General features: G+C 43.2%; 1 protein-coding gene across 1 annotated transcript; it reads right to left on the bottom strand.

Annotated features, from left to right (window-relative positions):
- Positions 1 to 6,576: 6,576 nt before the first annotated feature.
- Positions 6,577 to 17,951, bottom strand: GLRX2 (glutaredoxin 2). Its single transcript, XM_075287588.1, has 5 exons — positions 17,857 to 17,951; positions 15,672 to 15,749; positions 13,996 to 14,059; positions 12,505 to 12,681; positions 6,577 to 9,271 (listed from the first exon to the last, which is right to left on the bottom strand). Exons 1-5 carry the CDS (start codon positions 17,892 to 17,894, stop codon positions 9,149 to 9,151), a joined length of 480 nt encoding a protein of 159 aa, XP_075143689.1. The 5' UTR covers positions 17,895 to 17,951; the 3' UTR covers positions 6,577 to 9,148.
- Between the last annotated feature and the right edge of the window lie 5,905 nt (positions 17,952 to 23,856).

Raw genomic sequence — 23,856 nt, 5'->3', positions numbered from 1 at the left:
CTGTAGAAAGCGCCTGATTGGTCCCTCGTAAGGACCCAAGCCTATAAGCTGTCCTGCGCAATGCCTGTTTGTGTGAGACACAGAAAACATGGGCTACCCAGCAAAAGCCTGATTACGTGTGCGCATGCGTGTTCCAGCACTGAGTCTGTGACAGTAGTCACCTAGAAGAATAAGAATGAGTGATAGTAATGTACCGTAATCGCAACCACTTTTACATCAGTGGAGATTCAACCATCTGAACAGCCACAAACAAGGAAATGAGGCTGCCATGCAATTGTTATCAATATTTGGCCAGGACTACATTTAGGGAGCCTTCACACAGAGTAAACGTGCATGTATTTTTGCAAAATACACGTGTAAAAATAAGACTCCCATTGACATCAATGATATTTTTTACACGAGTAAAAATACGCCTGTAAAATGTCATTGAAGTCAATGGGAGTCTTATTTTTACACGTCTATTTTGCAAAAATACATGCACGTTTACTCTGTGTGAAGGCTCCCTAACCCTGTGACTTGTTATCTAACATTAGTGAATGTAGTCGCATTGTAACCACAATTGATTTGTTATTTATTTTGCTTACTTACAGCATATTCTATAGAGCCAAACTTTACTTGACTTTTGTGCGACTAGAAGTTGTGGTTGTTGCACCCTTGGGGTCCTCCCGCTACTCTATTTACTAACCTTAGCAAAGGAGTTGAAGATTGACACGGTGATCTTTGGTCACACAATAGAATACACATTGTAGCAATCACTTTGTAGCTCTAGTCTCAAAGGAAATACAACAATAAATTTCTGTATCCTCAACATTCTCAAAGATCTTAGAGGTCAGACCCCAACATATCACAAAGTAGTAGCATAAACTTGGAATTTATGAGATCATATCTCTCAACTTTCAAAGAACAGCAAGAGGGACAAAATGTGTGGCATGCTGTGTGCGCCGTGGCAGATTTAGCGTCACCCACTTCTATGTTGACATCCATTTTTCTTTGTGCCCTCACACAGTATAATGCTCCTTCAATCACTCTAACATTGTATACCCCCACATTATAATGTTCCCCTCCATTTTCCCCCCAGTAAGAATTCCGTCTCCTCCTGCCCCAGTTTAAACTGGGGTCAAATAGGGGGAACATTAAACTTGGGCAGCTAGAGGGGGACATTAAACAGTGGGGGTAGTTGGAGGGGGACAATAAATTAATGGCAGCTGGAGTGGGACATTAAATTGGGGGGCAACTAGAGGGGTAGATTAAACTGGGCTAACTGAAAGTGGACATTAAATTGTAGGGATAGCTGGAGGGGGGCATTAAACTGGGGCAGCTGGAAGGGGACATTTAACCATAGGGGTAGGTGGAGAGTGACATTAAACTGGGGGCAACTAGAGGCAGACATGTTGTCCCCAGTTTAATGTCCCTTTCCAATTACCCCTAGCTTAATGCCTCCGTCCAGTGACACCCATTTTTTAATGTCCCCCTCCAGCTGTCCTCAGTTTAATGTCTCTCTTAATCTCCCCCATTTAATGTCCCCACCCCCTCCGTTTGCCACCAGTTTAATGCCCCCCCTCATCTGCCATCAGTTTAATGTCCCTCCCATTCATCTGCCACCCCCTTCATCCACTAACAGCTTAAAGGGGCTCTATCAGCAAAATCATGCTGATAGAGCCCCACATATGCGTGAATAGCCTTTAAAAAGGCTATTCAGGCACGGTAAATGTTATATTAAATCCCGGTCCCGTTTTTAAATAAAAGCATTAAAACATACATGCAAATCTTACCAAACGTGCACCATGGGCGGGGATGCACAATGTGACGTCAGTTTCGGGCACGCCTGCCTCTTCTATCTTCTTGTAGTAACGTCCTCTGGTTCCGTGTCTTCTTCCGGCTTCTTCTCTTCAAATACCACGCCTGCGTAGTAGCGCTTCCCTCCAGAGCTCTACTGCGCAGGCTCACTCGCAAACCGCCATTAAGTAAAATGGCGAGTGAGCCTGCACAGTAGCTCTCCGGAGGGAAGCGCTACTACGCAGGTGCTGTATTTGAAGAGAAGAAGCCGGAAGACCCAGAACCAGAGGGCGTTACTACAAGAAGACAGAAGAGGCAGGCGTGCCCGAAGCTGACGTCGCATCGTTTATCCCCGCCAATGGTACACGTTCGGTAAGATTTGCATATATGTTTTAATACTTTTATTTAAAAATGGGACCGGGATTTGATATAACATTTACGGTGCCTGAATAGCCTTTTTAAAGGCTATTCACGCATATGTGGGGCTCTATTAGCATAATTTTGCTGATAGAGCCCCTTTAATACCTCCTTTCATCTACCCCCAGTTTAATGTCCCCCCTCCATCACTGCCACCAGTTCAATACCCCCCAACATCTGCCCCCAGTTTCATGTCTCCCATGTCTTCCTCCAGTTTCGGAGAGCACAGAGCTGAAGCAGGAGCTGCGCATGTCTTGTCGGCCATTTTTCCGTGGCCGCTACATGAGTGAAGGCAGTCACCGGAAGAAGACGCAGGAGGATGTGCGCGGCTGCAGGAGAAGAAGGGCGTCATTTGAGAGACTTCAGGCAGCACAGGAGACGACCCCTGCGCTGTCTGGAGACTCATTTGCTTAACCAGAAAATCGGGAATATCTCCGGGCTCTATCATTGGGAAAAGTTAACTAAACATACACTTGCATATCCTTTAGAAAGGATATATCACACATACCTTTGTATGCAAATCACCTCAGTAGTTTTTGAACGAGCCCTTTTTTATTCATATGCTAATTAGCCTCCAGCATGCACCCAGAAGTCTCAGTGAGCACTTTCTGCTGTATATACAGTACAGGCTGCTGCTGATGATGATGATGACTCCTCTCCCTGCTCTCACACACACTGCAGAGAGTGCTTGCGGGGAACTTCCTGTGCTCGCTGGAGACTATTTAGCATATGAATAAAATGAGCTCATTCAAAAACTACTGAGGGGATTAACACAAAACAGGTAGGTGTGGAATAGTCTTTCTAAAGGTTATGCAAGTATGTGCTTAGTTAAAAATGACTTTTCCCAATGGTAGAGCTCCTTTAAGGCTATTCCTATGTGTTAGTAGCAAAATATGGGATTATAATGATAGAATCCCTTTAAAGAAAATCCCTTTCAATTCTGCTATTGTGTTTTTAATTCTGCGGGTCGGTATGGTTACGGCGATACCTCATTTATATTTTTTTTATGTGTTACTAGTTTTGCAGAACAAAAATCCATTTGGTGACATAAATCAATTATTTTTGCATCACCATCTTCTGAGAGGCGTAACATTTTTATTTTTCAGTTGACAGAGTTGATTGATGGCTTATTTTTTTGCGGGACAACCTGTACTTTTTATTGGTACGGTTTCGGGGTACATGTGACTTTTTGATAATTTTATAGCATATTTTGTAAGGTGAGATGGTGAAAAATCATTACTTCCGTTTTTTTTTTTCCATTTCTTTTTTCCGACATTCACTCTGTAGCTTAAATAATGTTTCATTTTTATTGTACAGGTTGTTACGGATGCGGCAATACCAAATATGTTTTTGTTTTGTTTTTTTAATTAATTTTTAGGTTTTTGTTTTAAATAACTCCTTTGATATAGGAAAAGGGAATTTTAGGGCTTTAATCATTGATTTATTTAATTAATTTTTTTGCACTTTTTTTTTGCTGGTTCAGTACTATAGACTGCAATACACCTGTATTGCAGTGTATAGAGCAGGGGTAGGGAACGTACGGCTCTCCAGCTGTTGCAAAACTACAACTCCCAGCATGCATACTGGCTCTGCTGTTCTGGGAACTCCCATGGAAGTGAATGGAGCATGTTGGGAGTTGCAGTTTCACAGCAGCTGGAGAGCCGAAGGTTCCCTACCCCTGGTATAGAGGAAGTCAGCCTATGCAGACGCATAGGCTGACTTCCTGCATCTCTGCAGGATCAACCACGTATCTGGGGGAACCTAGCAGCCTGGGGTCACTGGCCAGACCTCGGGCTGTAGAAGATACATATGGGCACCCCCCGATTTCGCTGCGGAGGGTGTCCATGGGGACATTAGACATCGAAGAACCACTTGGATGCCAAAGTCATATTTGACCACAGCATCCAAGGGGTTAAGACCTCTGGTCAGAACTCAGCTCCGACCGGAGGTTATGGAGCAAGGTTTTAGCTCTCAGATACAGCTAATACCCACTGCCAATGCCGGCTGTGGGCAGGAGGATGGCAGCTAATACACTTTCTGCCAATAAGTATTTGGACACCCATGCAAATGAAGATACCTGCGGTCGTGATGTACGTCACGCCTCCTGCCGTTAAATAGGAAACAGCATTGGTATTAGTCACATGCAAGATGCTATGAAGTGAAAAGTTGTCCGATTTTGAGAAAGGGGTAATTGTGGGGTAACACAGAAATGGTCGATCCTTAAGCGAAGTAGCAAGTGAACTGAATTACCCAAAATCGACAGTGGCCTATGTGATTATGAAGTGGAAGGTGAACGGTGATTGTCGGAATATGCCCTGAGTCGGCAGACCCCCGAAACTGGGAGATAGAGACCAACGAGTGCTGGTCAGGGAAACCGCACCCAACCGATGGCTCACATACACTTGGAGTTTCAGCAGGCATCCAGGAGTATTGTATCGATCAATACCATCCATAAGGAAGCACCTGCTGGGGTCTACCAACTATTGAATAGGAATAAATGTTTTTCTATTCTATCACAAGTGTCCAAATACTTATTGGTAGACAGTGTATCAGGGAAAGTTTGTTACTGCAACAAGCTTTACCTAATATGGCCGCTACATGATTGGGACGTCACCCTATCAGATCCTAATCATGTCTACGTGGACACCAGCACTTAGCGCTGTCTTCATGGAGTTCCTGGCCCTTGTGGAGACCCGATCCCCAATTTAGTAGGGTCTGTTTATAAACGTCGGCTCAGAACAAAGCCCAGCAAGAGATGACGTTTATATACAGTGGGCGGTCGTGAAGCAGTTAATGGATAAAAAAAAACTGGTTGCAACAGATGCCCATCAGTTTTCATAAAGAATAATGTACTTCTGTCTTTTTTTTTTTGCAGACACAAAAGTATAGCATACTGCATTTCAAGTGATGTGCCCCCAGTGAGAAAACATCTCAACCGAGTATCCTCAAAGTAGTGATCACTTATAAATGTTCATAAAATAATGCTTTCTTTGGAGACTTCATTAACTGTAATGTAATGGCCCCCTCAGTGTCCCCACACCTGTAGTATAAGGGCCTGTCAGTTCCCACACGTGCAGTAGAATAGTCCCTTCAGAGCTCCACATGTAATAGAATGACCCTAAAATGGGCCTCGGGCCTGTTCTAATAACAGCCCTCCACATACTTAACATAGGAGGTTAATGTCTCAGATTGGCCACTACACTGATAAAATGACAAATTCCCACATACATAGAGATTACAGCTAGTTCTCGATATGAATTTTCCAACAATTTGGGGTTATGAAGAGACCCCAGAATATAATAGTAGTATGTGGGTGGCAAATCCCACAAACTACCATTATAGTGGGGGTTCTCACTGAGATGCAAACCCCCAGGAGTATACGCACTGCACATTGAGAACCTCTGTGCTAAATAGATGTAAAAGTTACAATGTGAATGCACCCTGGGATACTGTATGTGTAATATAGTTTATTTAAAAATGTTGCAGTTTTATGCCTATACAAACCTTTCTATAGTTAAAGGGGTTGTCTGGCCTAGTTCCATTTTTGTCTTCCGTTGAAAGTACCGCTACTTGTGACGTCCCCGGTTCCTTTCCTGAGGCAGCAGATTGGCCTCAGCAGTCATATAACCAGTAAGGTCAATCAGTGGCCCTAGCAGAAGAGATTCGGAACGTCACAGCCAGCGAGAAATTCATCAACACATGCATCTTATATTAATATTCATCTCTATGTGCAGCACATTTCACATTAAATTATAAACAAAGAACTATACTTCTGCACTTGGTTTTTTTTGGTAGCTCTTGTAGTCTTACTGTGATGAGACGGACTAAAAAAATTTTAGTCCGTCTCACCACAGGGAGACTACCCTTGCTCTCCATTTCATACATCAAGTGATTCTAATTTTTATATATTTGCACACACTGTTGACTCCAAGTATTTTAATCGACTTATTAAATGTGTTTATGTTTTTAGTATTTTCACTCATTGGGAATTACGCTTTAAGTTACATCACTTACCCAGTGAAGAGACTGCACCAGAAATAATGCAATGCGGTAGAGGCAGTGTGATACTGTGAGCAATGTTCTGCTGGGAAAAGCTGCATCCTGGCATTCATGTGCATGTTACTATCACACTTACCTCCTTCTGAGACATTGCCGCAGACCAAGTAACCCCTTCACTTTGCCAATGGCAATGACCTCTTGACCAATGGGTTCCTACACAATATGTTTTAAAGACATGCTGACAATTTCTGGAGCATTGCTGTTTTAGCAGTTCCATTTTAGAAGTAAAACATAGACTTTGCCTTTACCCCAATTTTTTTTTTTTTTACACTATCATGGTGTCGAAAAGGAGGAAAAAAATAAATCACGAAACATGATTAGAAAGTTTTATTTAAAATCTGCCCTATACATGAGCATTTTGCACACTTGCATGCAGTTAAAATGTGACATCACTGAATAGTGCCTTATATTTAACCCTGAATAGACTGCACTTGGATAATTTAAAACAAATGTAAACATTGTGTTAAAGATAATATACTAATACAGAGAAAAGTGATAACACTAAGGGGTCATTCACACGGAGGAAGTTGGCGCCGATTTTGGTAGATAACTCGCGGCAGAATCAGCGCTGAAAAAAAGACTCCCATTGACTTCAATGGGTTCCGTTTTCTGTGCGGAACCCATTGAAATCAATGGGAGGTTTTATTCCAGCGCTGATTCTGTTGCGAGTTATCGTGCCGGAATCAGCGCCAACTTCCTCCGTGCCAATACCCCCCAATCCTAACAATAAGGAGATGATACAGAAGCCTTAGAGTTGAAACTTTTATGGCACATAGTTTCAAATCATTAATTTTTCTCCCTATATGAAGTGATGGCATATCACTAGAATATGCCATCACTTCTTGATCAGCGGGAGTCCATGCATTCAGAAGCAGCACAGCTGTGCTCTGGCCACACACTGTGCGAGGAACTACAACACAAGCACCATTCACTTGAATGGGGCTGTGTCACAATTGCCTGCACAGTAATATAAATAACATGCTGAGATATAATACATTTTTAGAACCCATTAAAAGTTATGCTAAGCAAGTGCTTCTTTGCCTGCCACGACACTGGATTGGTTCCAGAAGGTATTAGCATTTGGCTGACTCTGAAGTCGTAAAACAGTTGCTGCAAATATTTACCTGTAAAATGGCACCATCGGCTCAACAGTCTGTGCATAGATGAACGGTACAAGATAAAATAAATATTGTCATATCTTATTAGAGTCTCTTCTTCTCCTGCATTTATTAATAGCAAAGGGAATAAAACCTGACCTGACACTAGCAAAGAGAAGAGTGATTTTCTACTTCGCTAAGGGCTTGTTACATAGCCAATAGAAGTCTATGGAAAAAGGAGAGAGAAGAGGAGAAGGAAGCAGCTGCAGTGTAACAGACACAAATACGCTGTCTCTCCCCAGTGCTAGATTAGCAGCAACATTGCTCAATATTGCAGTACAAAAGTTCTTACAGGAGAGATTTATGTAGACTGGCTTGCTCAACTCCAGTCTTCATAACACCTGTATATATATCGTGGCACATGCTGCCTCATAAATAAAGCACACCCTACGCTGTGGGAGGGAAAGCTATGCCGGCTGTGAGATTTCCTGCATCATTTACATAATAAATCAGGCATGGCCAACAGCAACCCAGCTCGCCCTTACCAGATACCCTTTTTGAGAAAGTGGTAAGGGCATTGCAGAAATGAAAAAGTTGCAATTTATTTGCATAAAAATTTAATTTGAACAGAAAAAAAAATAATTCAGTTTTTTTTTTTTTTTATTGCCTTGTATGTCAAAAAACTTGTACATACAATGCCTTATGTCCTGTGTAAACAAACACAAAAGTGTTTAAAAACCCAAAAAACTAAGTTATTCTTTATTCTTGTGCCAAGAAGTGTAGACTGAAGATAGAATGGGTGTTAGGAATCTATTTGGATAATCAAAGTGATCGAGTTTTATCAAGTGCTGACTTTTGTATTGCAGTCTGGATCTTTATTGTGGCGGTGGGATACATAAAAGCCTTGCACATGGACGTGAGCTGTTTGGACGTAAAGCGGTATTCCCTTGATCATAACCATTTTTATGTTTATAGATAATTAAAAGTTAAAATTTTTGAAAATATAAGTAATTAAACATTTTCTGAGTTTTAAAGATTTTCTCTAAATATCTTGTGGTCACAATCTGTTGTCTTGTTCAGCTGCCAGTGGATACGACCGTGAATGTAGGAACTTTCTAAGGTCAGAAAATCCGCCATGATTTCCTTATTGTGGCCGGAATGTCTTCTGATACATGTAGTGTCCCAGGTACAATAAGAAAATCATAGCTGGGTTACTAACAAGTCCCAGACCATAGAAAGTTTCTGCATTAGTGGTCGTAATCATTGGCAACCGATCAAGATAACAGACAGTCACTACTAAGAAAGTTAGAGAAAAATCCTTAAAACTCTGCAGAATTTTTAACGACTTATATTTGCAAAAATGTTTAACTTTTAATTATAGATATGATTATGTTCATGGGAATACCTCTCTAATCCAGCTAGAAAAGTTCTATAACAATCGTGATTTCCTGGGACAATTCCCTGCATATATGGCACTAGTCACATATTTTACAGAGCTTATCCTGAGATTTTTATAACATATACTGTGGATATAGGGAGGTACAGTCTTACAGGTGGGGGTCTAACATATCTTGAAAAGAGAGATTAGGGAAAATCCCATTTTCCGTCTGCTGAGAATGACAAGGTTGCTATAGATGAGCCACTTGTCCAGGTTAATATATAACATAGGGCAAAAAAAAAAAAAACAATCACCACAAATATTAGTGACCAATAGGCTAAAATAAATGAAAAAAACAAAACCAAAAAACACAAAATTCAGAGAATTTAGTTCAATAACTAAACATCCAGAATAGCCGTGGTCAGCATCCTTGGGATGTGATGTTACACTGTTGAACTAGTTTAAGTAATTTGCCCTCTTGGTTTAATTTTCGGGTTTCCGAGCCACCTCCAATGCAAGTTCCATTCACAAACACTCTTGGTACCTAAATATAACAGAAAACAATGTATTATAGCATTTTTGTTGTCAAAACATAACTTATGAAACTACTTTGCTCATAAATTGTTATTAGTTATTCATTTATAACAGTGATCAGGAAACTGGGTGGTGAAAGTCCTCGTAAAGCCTGTGGGCCTCCGGGGCTGTGAGTACTTCCAGAGATGAGTCTCAGCAGCCCCATATCAATGAATGGAGTGCCAGTCACAACAAGCGTACAGGCACTCTACTCACAGGGGGCTTTAGGGAGACTTTCAGTGGTCGGACTCCCAGGGGATACCGGTCCTTAAAGCCGTATTCCCATGTACAGAACTATTTTTAAATTTGTAGATAATTAAAAGTTAAACATTTTTGAAAATATAATTAAACATTTTGCGGAGTTTTAAAAATTTTCTCTAAATATCTTGTGGTCACAGTCTGTTATCTTGATCGATTGCCAGTGGATAAGACCATGAATGCAGGAACTTTCTAAGGTCAGAAAGTCCACCATGATTTCCTTATTGTGGCTGGGATATCTTCTCATACATGTAGTGTCCCTGCCTGATAACCCAGGTACTATAAGAAAATCATGGCAGTGTGGAAAGACACCTAGGCAACTTGAACAGTCACATAATACTATGGGCATCACATTTTGGCAGTGAATACATCACCTGCAGGTTTTCTATATAAATGGTTTTGGTAATGCTATTACATTTTTATGGTTTGTCTTTGCCCAGCTCCCATAAGAGGGGAGGGGGGGTCTGCCGCCTCCCCTGAGCATAAGTAACTTTTGCCATGTTGTTTACAGAGCACATTACAGTGATACACATCATATCTTTGTGTTCTATGTCACTTTTGTAGATTTGGAGAAAAATAGTTTTGCGTTTTTATGTAAATGAAGCAGTTGGTGCACTGGGGGCGGGCCTTTCCGTATGGGCTGATACGGGAAGGAGGTGATAGAGGTCTGAGTGCCAACAGTAGTTTACCAGGGAGTTGAAGGGCCGATCCAAGTGCACAAACTGCCTCATTTGATTAAAATTCAAAGCTGTTTTAATCCAAATGTACAAAAGTGACATATATAACAAAGGTAAGATGTTTATCACTGTAATATGCTCTGTAACACAGGGAGGACAGATGAATATGCTTGGGGGAAATGGTAGTAATCATTCTCCTCCTTCAAGATAAGCAGAAATAAGCAAAATTATTCTCAAATGTTTAACCAAATGTGGAGGTAACAGAACCTATTTTTTTTGTCTTATTTTGGAGTTTGTTTTCCGTTTTGTCTTAGCTGTGCATACTTCATTAGCTTGACAACCAATGATGATTGTACTTTTCAAACTAGACACTAGAGGTCAGTATAATCTACATTTAGATAAGAGAACAGTGTTATGACAGCACTAACAGGTTAATACACAGACAATACAGTGTAGCGGTCAAATACAGATATATTGTGTACTGTATAACTACTGTTAGCACAATCATTGCAATTTAAAAGTAAAAACGTAGCAGCATAATTTGCACCAAAAAATGGTGCCCAAACACTTTAGGTTTTTTCACTTTATAAGATTTATCTTTCAGTATCAGACACTGTGACAGATCTAGTACATTAGTTGGCCCCAGTGGTCACGTGACAGAACAGAGATTGCATATTAAACGACTATTCCCATCTCCTGAAGTGGAGGAGACATGGTGACATCTGAACACAGCTAATATATAGCACTTACAATAAGAGTGTAGAGGTAAATAAGAGTTACTGAGTGTCAGAGCAAGCTATGAGGTCTCTGTAATCCTGGATGTTATGGACACCCGTGTAGCTCACTCTGCTACTTTGTTTCCTTAACTTCTACCTTTAAAGGTAGTCTACCATCTCCCCCAAACTATCTTAAAGAGGACCTTTCATGTCCTCCTGCACATGGGGTAGGGCTAGTTCACGCGTCACACGTCTTTTTTTTGGTCCGGATTTTGATGCGAAATCCGTGTCAAAATCCAGGTCAAAAAACAGCCTCCCATTGAATTCAATGGGAGCCGATCATTTCCACTTGTATTTTACAGCTTGCGGAAAAAAGAAGCAGCCTGCCCTATCTTGACGCAGATTCCGTGGTGAAAACTGCCGCGGCATCCATGTCAAGACGATCCCTCTGGACTAGGCCCATTCATTTGGGTCTAATACGGAGCAGGAAGCTGTGACTGTCAAAAGCCGCGGCAGGCATCTTTTGGTCCGGATTCTGACGCAGCTTCTACGTGTAAACTAACCCTAAGCACTTCAGAATGTCTGGGGAAGGTGGTAGACTTTAAAGAACTGCTAATTTGTTGGGGGAGTGGGAAGAAGAAGCGTATTGTTCAGCACCATTTATCATTACTAGAGATGAGCGAACACTATTCAAAACAGCCGTTTCGAATAGCACGCTCCCATAGACATGAATGGACGTAGACAAAGTCTGCAAGCCTGCCGCGTCCATTCATTTCTATGGGAGCGTGCTATTCAAAATGGCTGTTTCGAATACTGTTTGCTTATCTCTAATCATTACTAAAAACAATACATTATTTATAGGGGACAACATGACTAGCTCAAATAGGGTCCACTGCAGACCTCTTAATATAAAGGAGAAGCCAGGAGGTGGCATTTATATCATGTATCACATGAGAAGGCTGGAATATTCGTCTGCTGTTATTTATTAACCATATTCATATGGTCAGATAACGCTAGGTTCACACAAGCATTGCCCCTCCGTCCTCCATTGGAGCACCAGAAGTGGACCACTAGAATAACATTAACACATGGAGTCTGACAGACCCCATTGACTATGACGGGTCCATCATTTTGAAATTGAAGCTAACCTGAAACTGTCCTTTGTGTAGGCCTTTCTCCTTGGCCAATTTTCAGGTAGACACTGCAATAGAGTCTCCAACACAGACTCCAGAGTAGTTGTGAACACAGCCTTAGGATGATAAGGGCATGGTGTGATATTGTAGGACAATATAACCTTCTTAGAGTAATGCTGGTATAGCAGACACAAGCCAATGTTACAGACAGACAGCCTTAAAGCCGGGACCTCTCTGATTTTGTTGCTTCACTAACTGCCAATTCTTTTTTTGTATTTTCTATCAGGCATATAGTGAAGCTTGGTAATCCATAAGCATTGCCCTTTATTCTGTATATGTTGGCCTTTTCTTAGAGAGAGCCCCTCTATAAACAATATTTCACTGCATTTGTACCGTCATCTTATAAAGTGTGATACTTACTGTCCAGGCTCCTGTCATTTGATGAAGGGCTTCTTGAAGTTGTCTTCCATTATCGATTTCATCCAGTTCAATGGTCTTATAATTCACGTTTATGCTATTAAATGCATCTTTGGCCATTTTACAATATGGACACGAGGTCTTTGAATAAATTACTACACAATTTTGGGAGACGGTCTCCTGTGAGGAGGCAAAACATAATGGGGTCTTCAAAACAATATATTCTTGATAACATACTATATACTCCTAAATGAACCCATTACTTTGGAAACATCCACTGATTTCACAGGTTGTGTGTTTTCGCCCTCTTTACGGTTTTAAAGCATATGAAACTTTTAGAATACATGAACAGTGCAGTGTGAGTACATGAGGAATAACACTATTTCTGGCTATTATACATCATCAAAATATTGCTGAAACATACACTTTGCTAAAATGGATCTAACCACATTATACAGTATACAAGGTAATAATATCAGACGTTCAGATCCAAAAGACAAACTCTTTTGAACCCAGTTGCATGAAAATACTCACATTCATTACCTGTATGCAAGCCAGGGATTTTATACTTTCGAAGACATGTGTATGCAGTTTGCCAGGGCTACATATATGTATAGATGAGGCTAGGCTCACACTAATGTTCGGCTTACCATTTTTTGGAGACCTGAAAAACGGAAAGCTAACCCGCTTAAAAAGCAGTTAACTGCAGAAAACGTAGACTATAATGTGGTCTAATTGTAAAACATCCAGCATATCCTAATAAGTTAAAATATAACTTTTACTTCACATATTTAAAAAAGAAAAAAAGCAAAAAGTCTTTTTCTTACAACATGGATCCAAGAATAAAAGCACGGAAGCCTACGCGTTTCGAGACCCGTATTGTGGTCTCTTAGTCATGGCTAAGAGACCACAATACGGGTCTCGAAACGCGTAGGCTTCCGTGCTTTTATTCTTGGATCCATGTTGTAAGAAAAAGACTTTTTGCTTTTTTTCTTTTTTAAATATGTGAAGTAAAAGTTATATTTTAACTTATTAGGATGTGCTGGATGTTTTACAATCTTTCACTATCGTAATTACCTCTTTGTCGGAGGTTCCGTGCACCCTGCTATTACAATACCATTCAGATTGCATTATAGGGTTGAGCGTTTTTTTTTTTTTTCTCTTGTTTTCTATAATGTGGTCTGTCAGGTTTCCGTCCAAAAAATGCGGAGAGAAAAGTCCTGCTTGCAGGAATTTTCTCTCCACATTTTTCAAGTGTATTTGGTGATGGAAACCCTGAACATAGTTCAATCGCTTCATTATCTAGCCTAAGATAGGGCAGAAGATCGTGGAAATGTCAAGACTAATGAGTCTAAGCATAATGTTAAATGTCAGTTTTCTTCTATGAATCCTGTGACTAGCATATAGCAGATGCCCATCAAGGAGCGCCTAAATCAATGAAGAAGCAGAATATTTTCATTCTCAATTGGAGTGGCATACGTAGGGAAGACTTACCTCTACTGTTTTTAAAGCCTCGGATTGTGGAAAGTCCGTGGAGTTTGAAAAATAGTTTCCCATTCTGAAAGGAAAAATCAGGTTATGAATTAAAATAAAAATATTAGTCAAGGTTAAAGAAAGTTCATTTCACATACCCTTGCTAAAAGTTGCTAGGTAGGCTAAAAGGGATTCTCGTCACAGGACCCTCTAAGGCCCCAAACCCATCATGTTATTGCTATATGTTCAGCATGTATACTGGGAAAACTCCAAGCATACATGCTAAACAAAAACACATGGATCTATTAGACAAAGCTCCAAAAAGTGTCCTTTTGTCCTCCTCTGCCTGGCTAGTATAGGTTACTATACTGCAAATAAATAACAATAGTGTAGAAGACTGACCTGGGAGAGATTTTATCAAGCTTGACGTTTCCTGCACCTATCCCTATGTACTGGAATAACACGTACCTAATTTAATAAGAGGTAGGCTGTCTACGAGCCAGAGTCTCAAGTTTTCCAGCTGACGCAGATTTCAGGTATAAGTTATGGCAGTTTCTGGTCTCAATGACAGTAAATCTACCAGGCTGTGGGCTAAGACAAACGTTGTGGAAGGCACAAACACTCCCAAAGTCACAAATTTTTGCTCAAGGGCAGCTGTGTGTCAAAATGTGCAACTTTGTTTCACTACAGAATGTCAATTACACCTGCAGAAATGTTTTCAGTATAGGTATAATAGAAGCAGAAAACTCTGAGGACTGTCTGTGAAAAACGCAGCATTCCCTCCGCAGTCTTTTCCACAGCGATTTCGGATGCGGCTTGTTATGTGGGGTCCTAGCCTAAAGTCCAGTCTATTTTAGCCCTTAAAGAGCAGAATATTTCCACTTTTCCATAAGAGCATATAGATTTACATTTCATGTTTATAATGCTGCTATAATTTCAGATTCTTGTATGTTCTTTATCCAGGTTTTTCCTCTTTAACTGGAGTTACTGCACAGTTCTTAGTTACGGGGGGAGTGACAAGTAATTGGGTCTGGTCAGACCTCTCTTCTCTGTTATGTCCATACGCCCTCACATCACACATTTAAAGGAATTGTCCAAGGCAGAAAATCTCTTTAGGCTGATTCCCGACATTGCGGAAATTAAGCTTTTTTTGTTGCAGATTTTGCTGTGTTTTTTTGAGCCAAAAAGAATAGGAACTATATAGGAGGCCCTTATAATTCTAACTTCTGCTCAATTCACTACTGGCTTTGGCTCAAAAAAAAAAAAAAAAAAAAAGCAAAAATCTGCAACAAAAAAAAGCAACGTGGGGCCCCTTAGGGTTTTTACCTGTGGCAACAGAAAACACACAGGCCCGATAGACTATAATGGGGTCCATGTGGTTTCCGCACAAAACATGCAGAGAGAAAAGTGCTGCTTGCAGTACTTTTCTCTCCGCATGCTTCATGCAGAAACCACACGGACCCCATTATAGTCTATGGGGTCCGTGTTTTCCCCGGTAACCACTTTTCTATGCATAAAGGTTTCTGTTCGGGAGGCCCCAAGTGGACTCTCCGAATGGAATCCCGAACACAGATGTGAATGGGGCCTTAGATAACAACATGTCTCCTGGCTACTCAGACGCCATTGCTTAGCATATGGAACACACTCTAATTTTCTGTATTGAGACTAGCTACACGACAAGACACACTGTACATTACCTGTTTACCAACGAAGCTGTTTTTCTACAGGGAAGAGGATGACAAGTGCTTTTTCTAAATAGCAATGAACACGATTGCCTACAATGAAGAAAAAATACTGAGAATATTTTGTAACCAAGCAACAAATTGTAATAGAACGACATACAAGACTTCTGTCGACATAAAAGAGTCTGTCATCAGGAAAATTGATATCAAACTAGTGACAATATTTATTTTTTTTTTAAAAAAAGATGCCTTTCTTATTGCAGCTGTCAGCCATCTTCAAAGATAGAAGAGACGTCACTCGAGCCGGGCTTGTGCCGCGATTCATAAGGATACAAGCCCAGCACATGTGACGTCTGGGTCGTCACCCAAGTAGGCCTGAAGCCTGCCAGAGCCAGGGGAGGTAAGTAACAGCGAATTTTATGTTCCCTCACCTCCCCTGGGCCTCCGATCATTATACTCGGGGGGTCTGAAAAGACACCCCCCTGCCCTGAGCATAATGATATTGTTTGTGGGGTTTGCAAGTCCATGGCCTCACTTACTGATCTCGATTCCTGCTCACAGCCGCCTCTGTAGAAGAGGAAGCATTGGTGGCCATGAGCAGGAGTCAGGATCGGTAAGTAAATAGGGCCCATTACCTGCTGAAGTTATGCAGCCATGAGCATGAGCCAGAAAGCTGATGGAATAAAAGTGCACATAGTATGCGGAACGTGCACAATCTGTATCAGCAGGCGGTGTGCGTCATCCTAAAGTACCGTATGTTACGTTATGCTAGTTGGCACACCCTGCCGCAGCACTGCAGTAAAGAGAATGTGGGTCAGAGACGGTAATAATAATAATAATTATATTATTGTAGTCAATTACTGGCTCTGACAAAAGTTCATTTTACTACAGTAATACAGAACAAGTAGAACAGTCCCGGCCGGTTCTCAGCACATGGTTTCAGTGTAAGGGAATGCTTAACACTTACAGATAATATGTACCTAACAAGTTATGGCTAGGATCCCTCTTAGGACTCCAAAGGTCCAGCAGAAGACAAACCCAATTCTGTGACTTAAAGAGGACATTTCACCACCTCCGACAACTTCGGGTCTTAGCATCTATTAATAGGCTCCTCTCCTCAGATTCCAGCACAGTTGAAATTTTCTCTCTAGTCTCCACCATTCCTGAGCAACAATTGCAGTTAGTTTTAACCCCTGATGTGCTGTTTAAAGAGGACCCCTCCTCATAGTAGCGTCTTTTGCGATGGCGCTGAGCATTGAGGAACGCCTCCTCTACTCCTGATAGTACTCGTCCATAGGCGAGTACTGGGGAGCGTTCCTCAACGCTCAGCGTCATCGCTGGGTGGTAAGGAACGCCCCCTGTCACAGTAAAGCGCAATAGACGCTACTGTGAGGAGGGGCATTCCTGACAGATTGTCAGAAACGCCCTTCTGACACTGAAGAGCTACGGTACCGGCACCGACAGCTGTTCAGCGGGGGCACAGAACGAGAAAGCTGATAGTGCGCTGATGGTGGTGTATAAAACCGCATGTGCCTGAGGATGTGAAAGGTCCTTTTTAAGCTCTGTAATGTCATAAAAGGGGTGTCAGACTAGGGGGGGGGGGGGGGGGTGCTATTCAGAGCTCCAATTACAGGCAGCCAGTGTCAGGGCTCACGATCACACCCCATGCCTGTGCCTGCCTGACAGCGCCCTCCAGACAGTACAAAGACTACATTGATTATCAGGCACAAAAACAAACAGCATTGATTGCTCAGGAACGGTGGGGGCTAGAGAAAAAACTCCAACTGTGCCAGAATATTGGAGCAGCACATATTAACTGATGCTAAGAAGTGGAGTTGGTGGGTGGTGACAGGTCATCTAGGGTCTATTTCTTATAGTTAATAGTAATAATGTATATCTAATGTGTGCAATGGTGACAACAACGATTAGAGACAGAAGTCCATGTCCATGTTCTGTATAGGCCGGTGGGCCCAAGGAGCACAGTTTGCGCCCACTACCCTACATATATACATACATGTGATATACATACATGACCTCAGTAATACCATGTGCTATATACAGTATAACGAGAGGCCTCACGCACAGTCTCATACATCCCAGCTCTGGTTATACACAGGAGATCACCTCACGTGACAGGACTCCCCTAATATACAAGCCACCCTGTATACAGTCCTATAACCGCCCGCTCACAGACACTCACCCGAGGACGCCGCCGTACAGGACAGACAACTGCCGCATCTCATTCACAAGTCTACAGGACAGTCACCTTACTATGCACCGCTCCAAACACAAGAGGCAGAGGAAGTTCTACAAGTGTCTCCACGTAGAATGCAGGCTGGCGGCCATATTTCCTGAGATCTGCTATAGACCTATCGAGTGGAAGAGTCTACAACAAAATGGCTCATACTGCGGACACTATTAAAATAAAGCCTGAGTTTTCTAGTAGTCTCCCAGCTTGCCTAGGTGGTGTAACAGGATAGCGCTCTGCTTCTGGCACTGAAGTCCTATAGTGTCACTGTACAATCTTAGGCTATGGCTATGTAGTCAGCTATTCATCTATTCGTATCTCCTCATGTCTTCCTCTTCTCCCTCTTGGTGACGACAGCCTAAAGGACCTCATGTATTGAGAGCATCGCACCTTCTGCCATGTGTAGTTTGTGTCAAATATGTGGCAGATGTATGACTGGGATTTGGTACAATAAATCTGTAGCACGCCACACTTATCTTTTGTGGATTTTTAATTAACTCAAACATGGGTGAAGATACGCCAGCTCCTTGGGTACAAAATTCTGGTTTCCTATTCAATTAATAGGAGTGGCGCTGCAGTTTCCCAGAATCACCGCTATGCAGTTACTTTTAAAGGGATTCTACCATTAAAACTCATTTTTTTTCTCGTTGACACGTCGGAATAGCCTTAAGTAAGGCTATTCGTCTCCTACCTTTAGAAGTCGTCTCCAGCCCGCCGTTTGGTTAAAATCCCGTTTTTTTGTCGGTATGCAAATGAGTTCTCTCACAGCACTGGGGGCGGACCTCAGCGCTCAAACAGCATTGGGGGCATCCCCAATGCTGCAAGAGAACTCTCCAGTGCCACCTCCATCTTCTTCAGCAACGGCCTCTTCACTCGTCTTCTTCCGGCTGGGGTCACACTTCGACGCCTGCGCAGTCGGCTCTGCCATCGGGCCGCAGGCAGAGCCGAGTGCACAGGCCTACGGCCATTTTTTGGAGGCCGCTTATGCGCAGTACGCTCCTGTAGTTCTATGGAGTACAGAGTGTTTTAAGCCAAAGCCAGGAGTGGATTGAGTATAAGGTAGATGTATAAGAACTCCCTATATATTTCCCATTACTTTTTCTAGTCATTCTTGATTTTGGCTCAAAAAACTGCAACAAAAAAAGCTGCATTTCCGGGGCCTTAGTCTTAGGCTAAGGCCCCACTGGGCGGAAAAGCAGCGCTAAAGCGCTGCTGGAAGAACCACGGCGTGAACGCATTGTGATTCTTCCCGCAGTGCTTTCAACAGAAAGTTCACAGAGTTTTCCTCCGCAGATTTTCTGTTGCAATTATATCTATAGGAAAGTCGCCGGCATTTCTGTAGATATAATTGACATGCTGCTATTTTCAAAACGGTTTTGGAAATCACAGCGTGTCCGCGCTGCGTTTTTTTCCGCAAAATGGGCATGGGATTCATGGCATTTCTGGCCAGTGGGCCCCAGCCTTAATCTGTTTTCCCTTAGTCCTAAAAGCATCACAATATGGGGTATTTCTGCCCCTGTGTGCTGGTAGGACAGTCGGAAATTTTAATTAGCATAATTAATTGCAGGACAACCCCCCTATAAGTGGGCAAAAGAGACCTCCCCCTTGTTTCAATTATAAAGAAAAACAATAATAATTGAGGGGGGAAGCATGTGCTGCTGTTAGGACTAAGGGCAAACAGATTAACATCATAATCAACAATTCCCTTACGTCCTACCAGCAGCACATTATGGGGATGCAGCAAGCAGATCCCCTAGGGAGCGTTCTATCGTACTACAATGTTTAAGACTGAATGTCCAAAGGCAGTAGCCTCTGAACTGCGGACATCTAACTGATAGTGTTTAACAAAGGTTAGTAGTGATGGCCAAGAAACAGCTGCACAAATCTGCTCACAAGGCCGACACAGCCCTGGATGAATGGGCTCTGATGAACTCGCATATGGGTTCCGGAGCCTGAAGTGACAATATCACTTCCCCTGGCTCCAGAGCCGAAGCTCCACTGAAGCGCTCAGTCAGGCCCGAAGCTGCTTAGCAGCTGCGATCTGTGACAAGGGCAGGAACATTCAGCTTAGAATGGCCATTGACACAGAGTACAGCGGAGAGAAATAAAGAAGCCTCGGGAGTAAAATGCTCCCAAGAAAAACAACTGCACCGTTGAAGAGGAGAAAACTACTAAAAAGTAAGTAGTTAACCCTCAAAATCCTTTTAGGAAAAATAGGAGGAAACACAAATGGGGACCTCTCTTTTGCCCTCCTATAGGGGTGTTGTCCTACTTATGCTAATTAAAAATTCTGTATTGTGCTGCTGGTAGGACATAAGAGAATGGAGTGTGCAAGTGAGGTCCTCTCATCTAACATCAGTATCTGACCCTACAATTAATCTTTGGAATGAATGGGCAGAAAATCCCACAGATACCCCATAAAGTCTTGTAGAAAAGCTTACCAGAAGAGTGGAAACTATTTTAAAGAGTATTTCATGTCATGCATATGCGGTCTTATATACCGCTAGAAGTAGGCAGTGTGAAATTCAGTGCACTGTTGGCTGGACGGTAAGGAATGCCCTTCTGACAGCGAGGAAATATCGGTGCAGAAATAAACGGCACCGATACCTCCAGCCCTAGGGCACATAACGGGAAAGCAGACAGTGCGCTGAATTATTTTATTTCAGAATATGTAAATGAATAATCTGGAGCACTAAGGATGGCTCCATTGCTCCAAACTGTTACAAACCACAGTGCTCTAAAACACTGGCATGATCATGAGAACACAGGGTCTGTCACTCAAAGATGGGAGGAAGGAGGGTGTATTAGGCTGAGTTCAGACAGGGTTTTTTGGTCCGGAATTTGACACGGAGACGACCTCAGATTCCAGACCAAAAAACGGGTAGCCGCGACTGGATGCCAGTGCAGTGCAAATGAACGCTGGTTCTGCAGCAGGTTCTTCTTTGCTAGTCGGGAGAGCTGGCAGCTTTCAGTTATGCGGAAGCTGACTTTTTCTCATAGAAATGCATTGACCAGCGTTGATTGGCCAAATGCTATACAATGTACAGCATCCGGCCAATCAACGCTGGTTCTGCCGGAGGCTCGTCTGTGAGGAGGCGGAGTCTAAGATCAGACGACAGCAGTCTCCACTTAGAACAGAGCTATCTGGAACACTAAACCTCCTGTCCATAAGAACTGGTGGATGGTTTAGTGTTCCAAATAGTCCTGGCAGGTTCCCTTTAAGACTAAGGCCCCACGATGCGGAAACGCAGCTTTTTTGTTGCAGATTTTGTTGCATTTTTTTTTTTTTTTGTGCCAAAGCCAAGAATGGCTACAAGACGAATGGGAGTATATATATATATATATATATATACACTTATACCTTCTGCTCAATCCACTCCTGGCTTTGGCTCAAAAAAATGCAACAAGATACTGCCCCGCCTATTAAGTGGGAAGCTCTAAAGTGCGTTCTGCGCGGAGTGCTGATTAAGCATGGTGCGGTGCACGCCTGAAGAGAGAGGCAGGTCAGAGGTTCCATTCCCTCCTGAATGACCTAGAGGCCCAACATAAACAAACACTCCAACAGGCCACCCTGGCTTCCCTAATGGCCACACGGCAGGAGATTAAGTCCTTGCTCGAACACAAACAGCAGCGACTGCGGCAACTAGGCCAGCGTTCCTTTTACGAATGGAGTAACAAGGCGGGTCGCCTCCTGGCGAGGGAACGACAGGTGGCCGCACATGTATTAACCATCAAGAAGTCCTTGGGAGCTGTCTCACATATTACTGCTGACATTGCTTCCGCTTTTCAGGAGTATTCTAGTTCTCTCTATCACCTGCCCCCACCGGGTTCCACTTATCCGGCCCCGTCTCCTACCCTCACCCTTCCTCAATATGTAGCGGATACTGCCTTTCCATCCCTTTTACCTTAGGATGTGTCCCTACTGGAGGCCCCCTTCTCAACTCAAGAACTGGAGGAGGGTATCTCCTCTCTCCCAGGAGGAAAGAGCTCTGGCTCTGATGGCTACACGGCTAGATTCTTCAAGGCTTTGAAATCGGAGCTGATTCCCCCGCTCTTCAGTGCGTTTAACCCCATCTCTCCTGGGGTCGATTTTCCCTCGTCGTTCCTTCTGGCGCATATTACAGTTCTCCCTAAAGAGGGTAAGGATCATACACTTTACTCTAGTTATAGGCCAATCTCACTCCTTAATACGGAAGGCAAGTTATACGCTAAACTGTTTGCAACTAGGTTGAGCCCACACATGGGGGACCTTGTTCACTCTGACCAAGTGGGCTTCATCTCCTGCAGGGAAGCTTGGGATAACACCCTGAAGGCTTTCTCCACGATCCATCACGCTCAGCAATCACAGACTCCTATGTTATTGCTTTCTCTGGAGGTGGAGAAGGCCTTTGATAGGGTGGATTGGAGATTTCTGGAGGCCACTCTATCTCAGATTGGCCTCGGCCCTGCTATGCTCACTTGTATCCGAGCGTTGTACAACTCCCCCATGGCGCGATTTTGTGTTAATGGTTCACTCTGCTCCCCTTTCACCATACATAAGGGCACCCAACAGGCTCTCTCCACTATTGTATGCCCTGGTCATGGAACACCTGCTATAGTTGCGATTAGGAATAACCCTGACATCAGGGATCTGAAGGTTAAAAATTTGCACCTTAAGGTTTCAGCGTTCACGGATGACGTCCTCCTCTTTGTCACCCATCCTCTCTCCTCTCTGGCACCTATAGCTTCTACAGTAATTATAAAATTAATCCATCTAAGAACACTGCTCTTAATGTTTCCTTGCCGACGACAGTCCTCAATACCCTGCACTCTTCTTTTCCATTTACCTGGTCTCGCAGTTCCATTAAATACCTGGGGGTACAGCTTCCATCCAATTTGTCTGACTCTTACTCGCTAAATTTTCTCCCGATCTTGCGTGCTCTGCGGACCGATCTCGAGCGTTAGGATACTAAAGGTGTCTCGTAGCTAGAATGCATTAACCTTTTGAAAATGAACATTCTCCCTGGTTGTTGTACCTTTTTCAGACGGTTCTGTGCATTCTTCCTTCGCGTTTCTTCTTCGCCGTGGGACAGACTTTCAATAAATTTATTTGGGAGTTGAAACCCCCGCACATTGCTCGTCGCACACTGTCTCGGCCTAAACGGAAAGGGCGACTGGCGGTCCCGGATTGTACAAAGTATTTCCTGGCTGCTGTAGCTACATGTATTCTTGACTGGCACTATGCCGCCCGTTCCAAACTCTGGGTTGCCCTGGAGGAGTCGCTGAGTTCTCTTCCACTTACTGCTCTCCCCTGGCTTCATAAGAGGTTTTGGGCTGATGATAAAATCCATTCGCTCCCCTTCGTGGCACGTCAAACGCTAGGTGTGTGCCGCACTTATGGGGAAATGAGGAAGCTCTTTAGGAACGATGGCCCGATTACTCCAATCTCGGGTAACCCAGACTTTCCTGCTGCATTGGACTCGCCCTTCCTGGACCACACAGTCGGAGACCCGATGCTCCAATTTCAAAAGGTCACTTCGACCTCCTCTCTACTCCCACGCGCGAACTGCTGGCCCGGTCGCCGTGCCCCAATTCTGTCTGAATTGGCACTACTCTCAGCTCTGTCACTTTTACTCCTCTCTTAAGCTCTCTAATGACCTCCACAGACCCCTTCCTCCCACTGGAATGTCTCTGCCTCTGCACATTGGCCCCGACATACACAGTCTCCCTCCTGTAAGACATGCTAGTGGAGGACCCGGAAGTCCCCTTTCCTGCTTTTGTTGGAGGTTGGGAGAGGGAGCTGGGGGTCTCATTTTCACCAGGTGTGTGGTCATCTGCCTTCCAAGCCTGCCTCAAGTTTTCCATCTCTATCCGTCCACACCTGATAGGTGCTGGAGAGGTCTCTCTGGTTGCGGCACTATGGTCCACATCTGGTGGGGATGTCCCCTCCTGAGCCCTTTTTGGACTGGGGTT

Source organism: Leptodactylus fuscus, chromosome 9 (genome assembly GCF_031893055.1).
Source record: "Leptodactylus fuscus isolate aLepFus1 chromosome 9, aLepFus1.hap2, whole genome shotgun sequence".
NCBI lineage: Eukaryota > Metazoa > Chordata > Amphibia > Anura > Leptodactylidae > Leptodactylus > Leptodactylus fuscus.
The sequence above is the reverse complement of the archived record's forward strand: the minus strand, read 5'-3'. Positions and strand labels throughout refer to the sequence as shown.

Bases quoted from the DNA above. Each gene is read 5' to 3' on its own strand.
- GLRX2 (XM_075287588.1), bottom strand. From the start codon at position 17,894: ATGCGGCAGTTGTCTGTCCTGTACGGCGGCGTCCTCGG. The intron at 14,060-15,671 runs GTAATGTACAGT...TTTTCCTTTCAG, and splicing joins ACAGCTTCGTTGGTAAACAG to AATGGGAAACTATTTTTCAA. The intron at 12,682-13,995 runs GTAAGTCTTCCC...GCCTCCTCACAG, and splicing joins AGGCTTTAAAAACAGTAGAG to GAGACCGTCTCCCAAAATTG.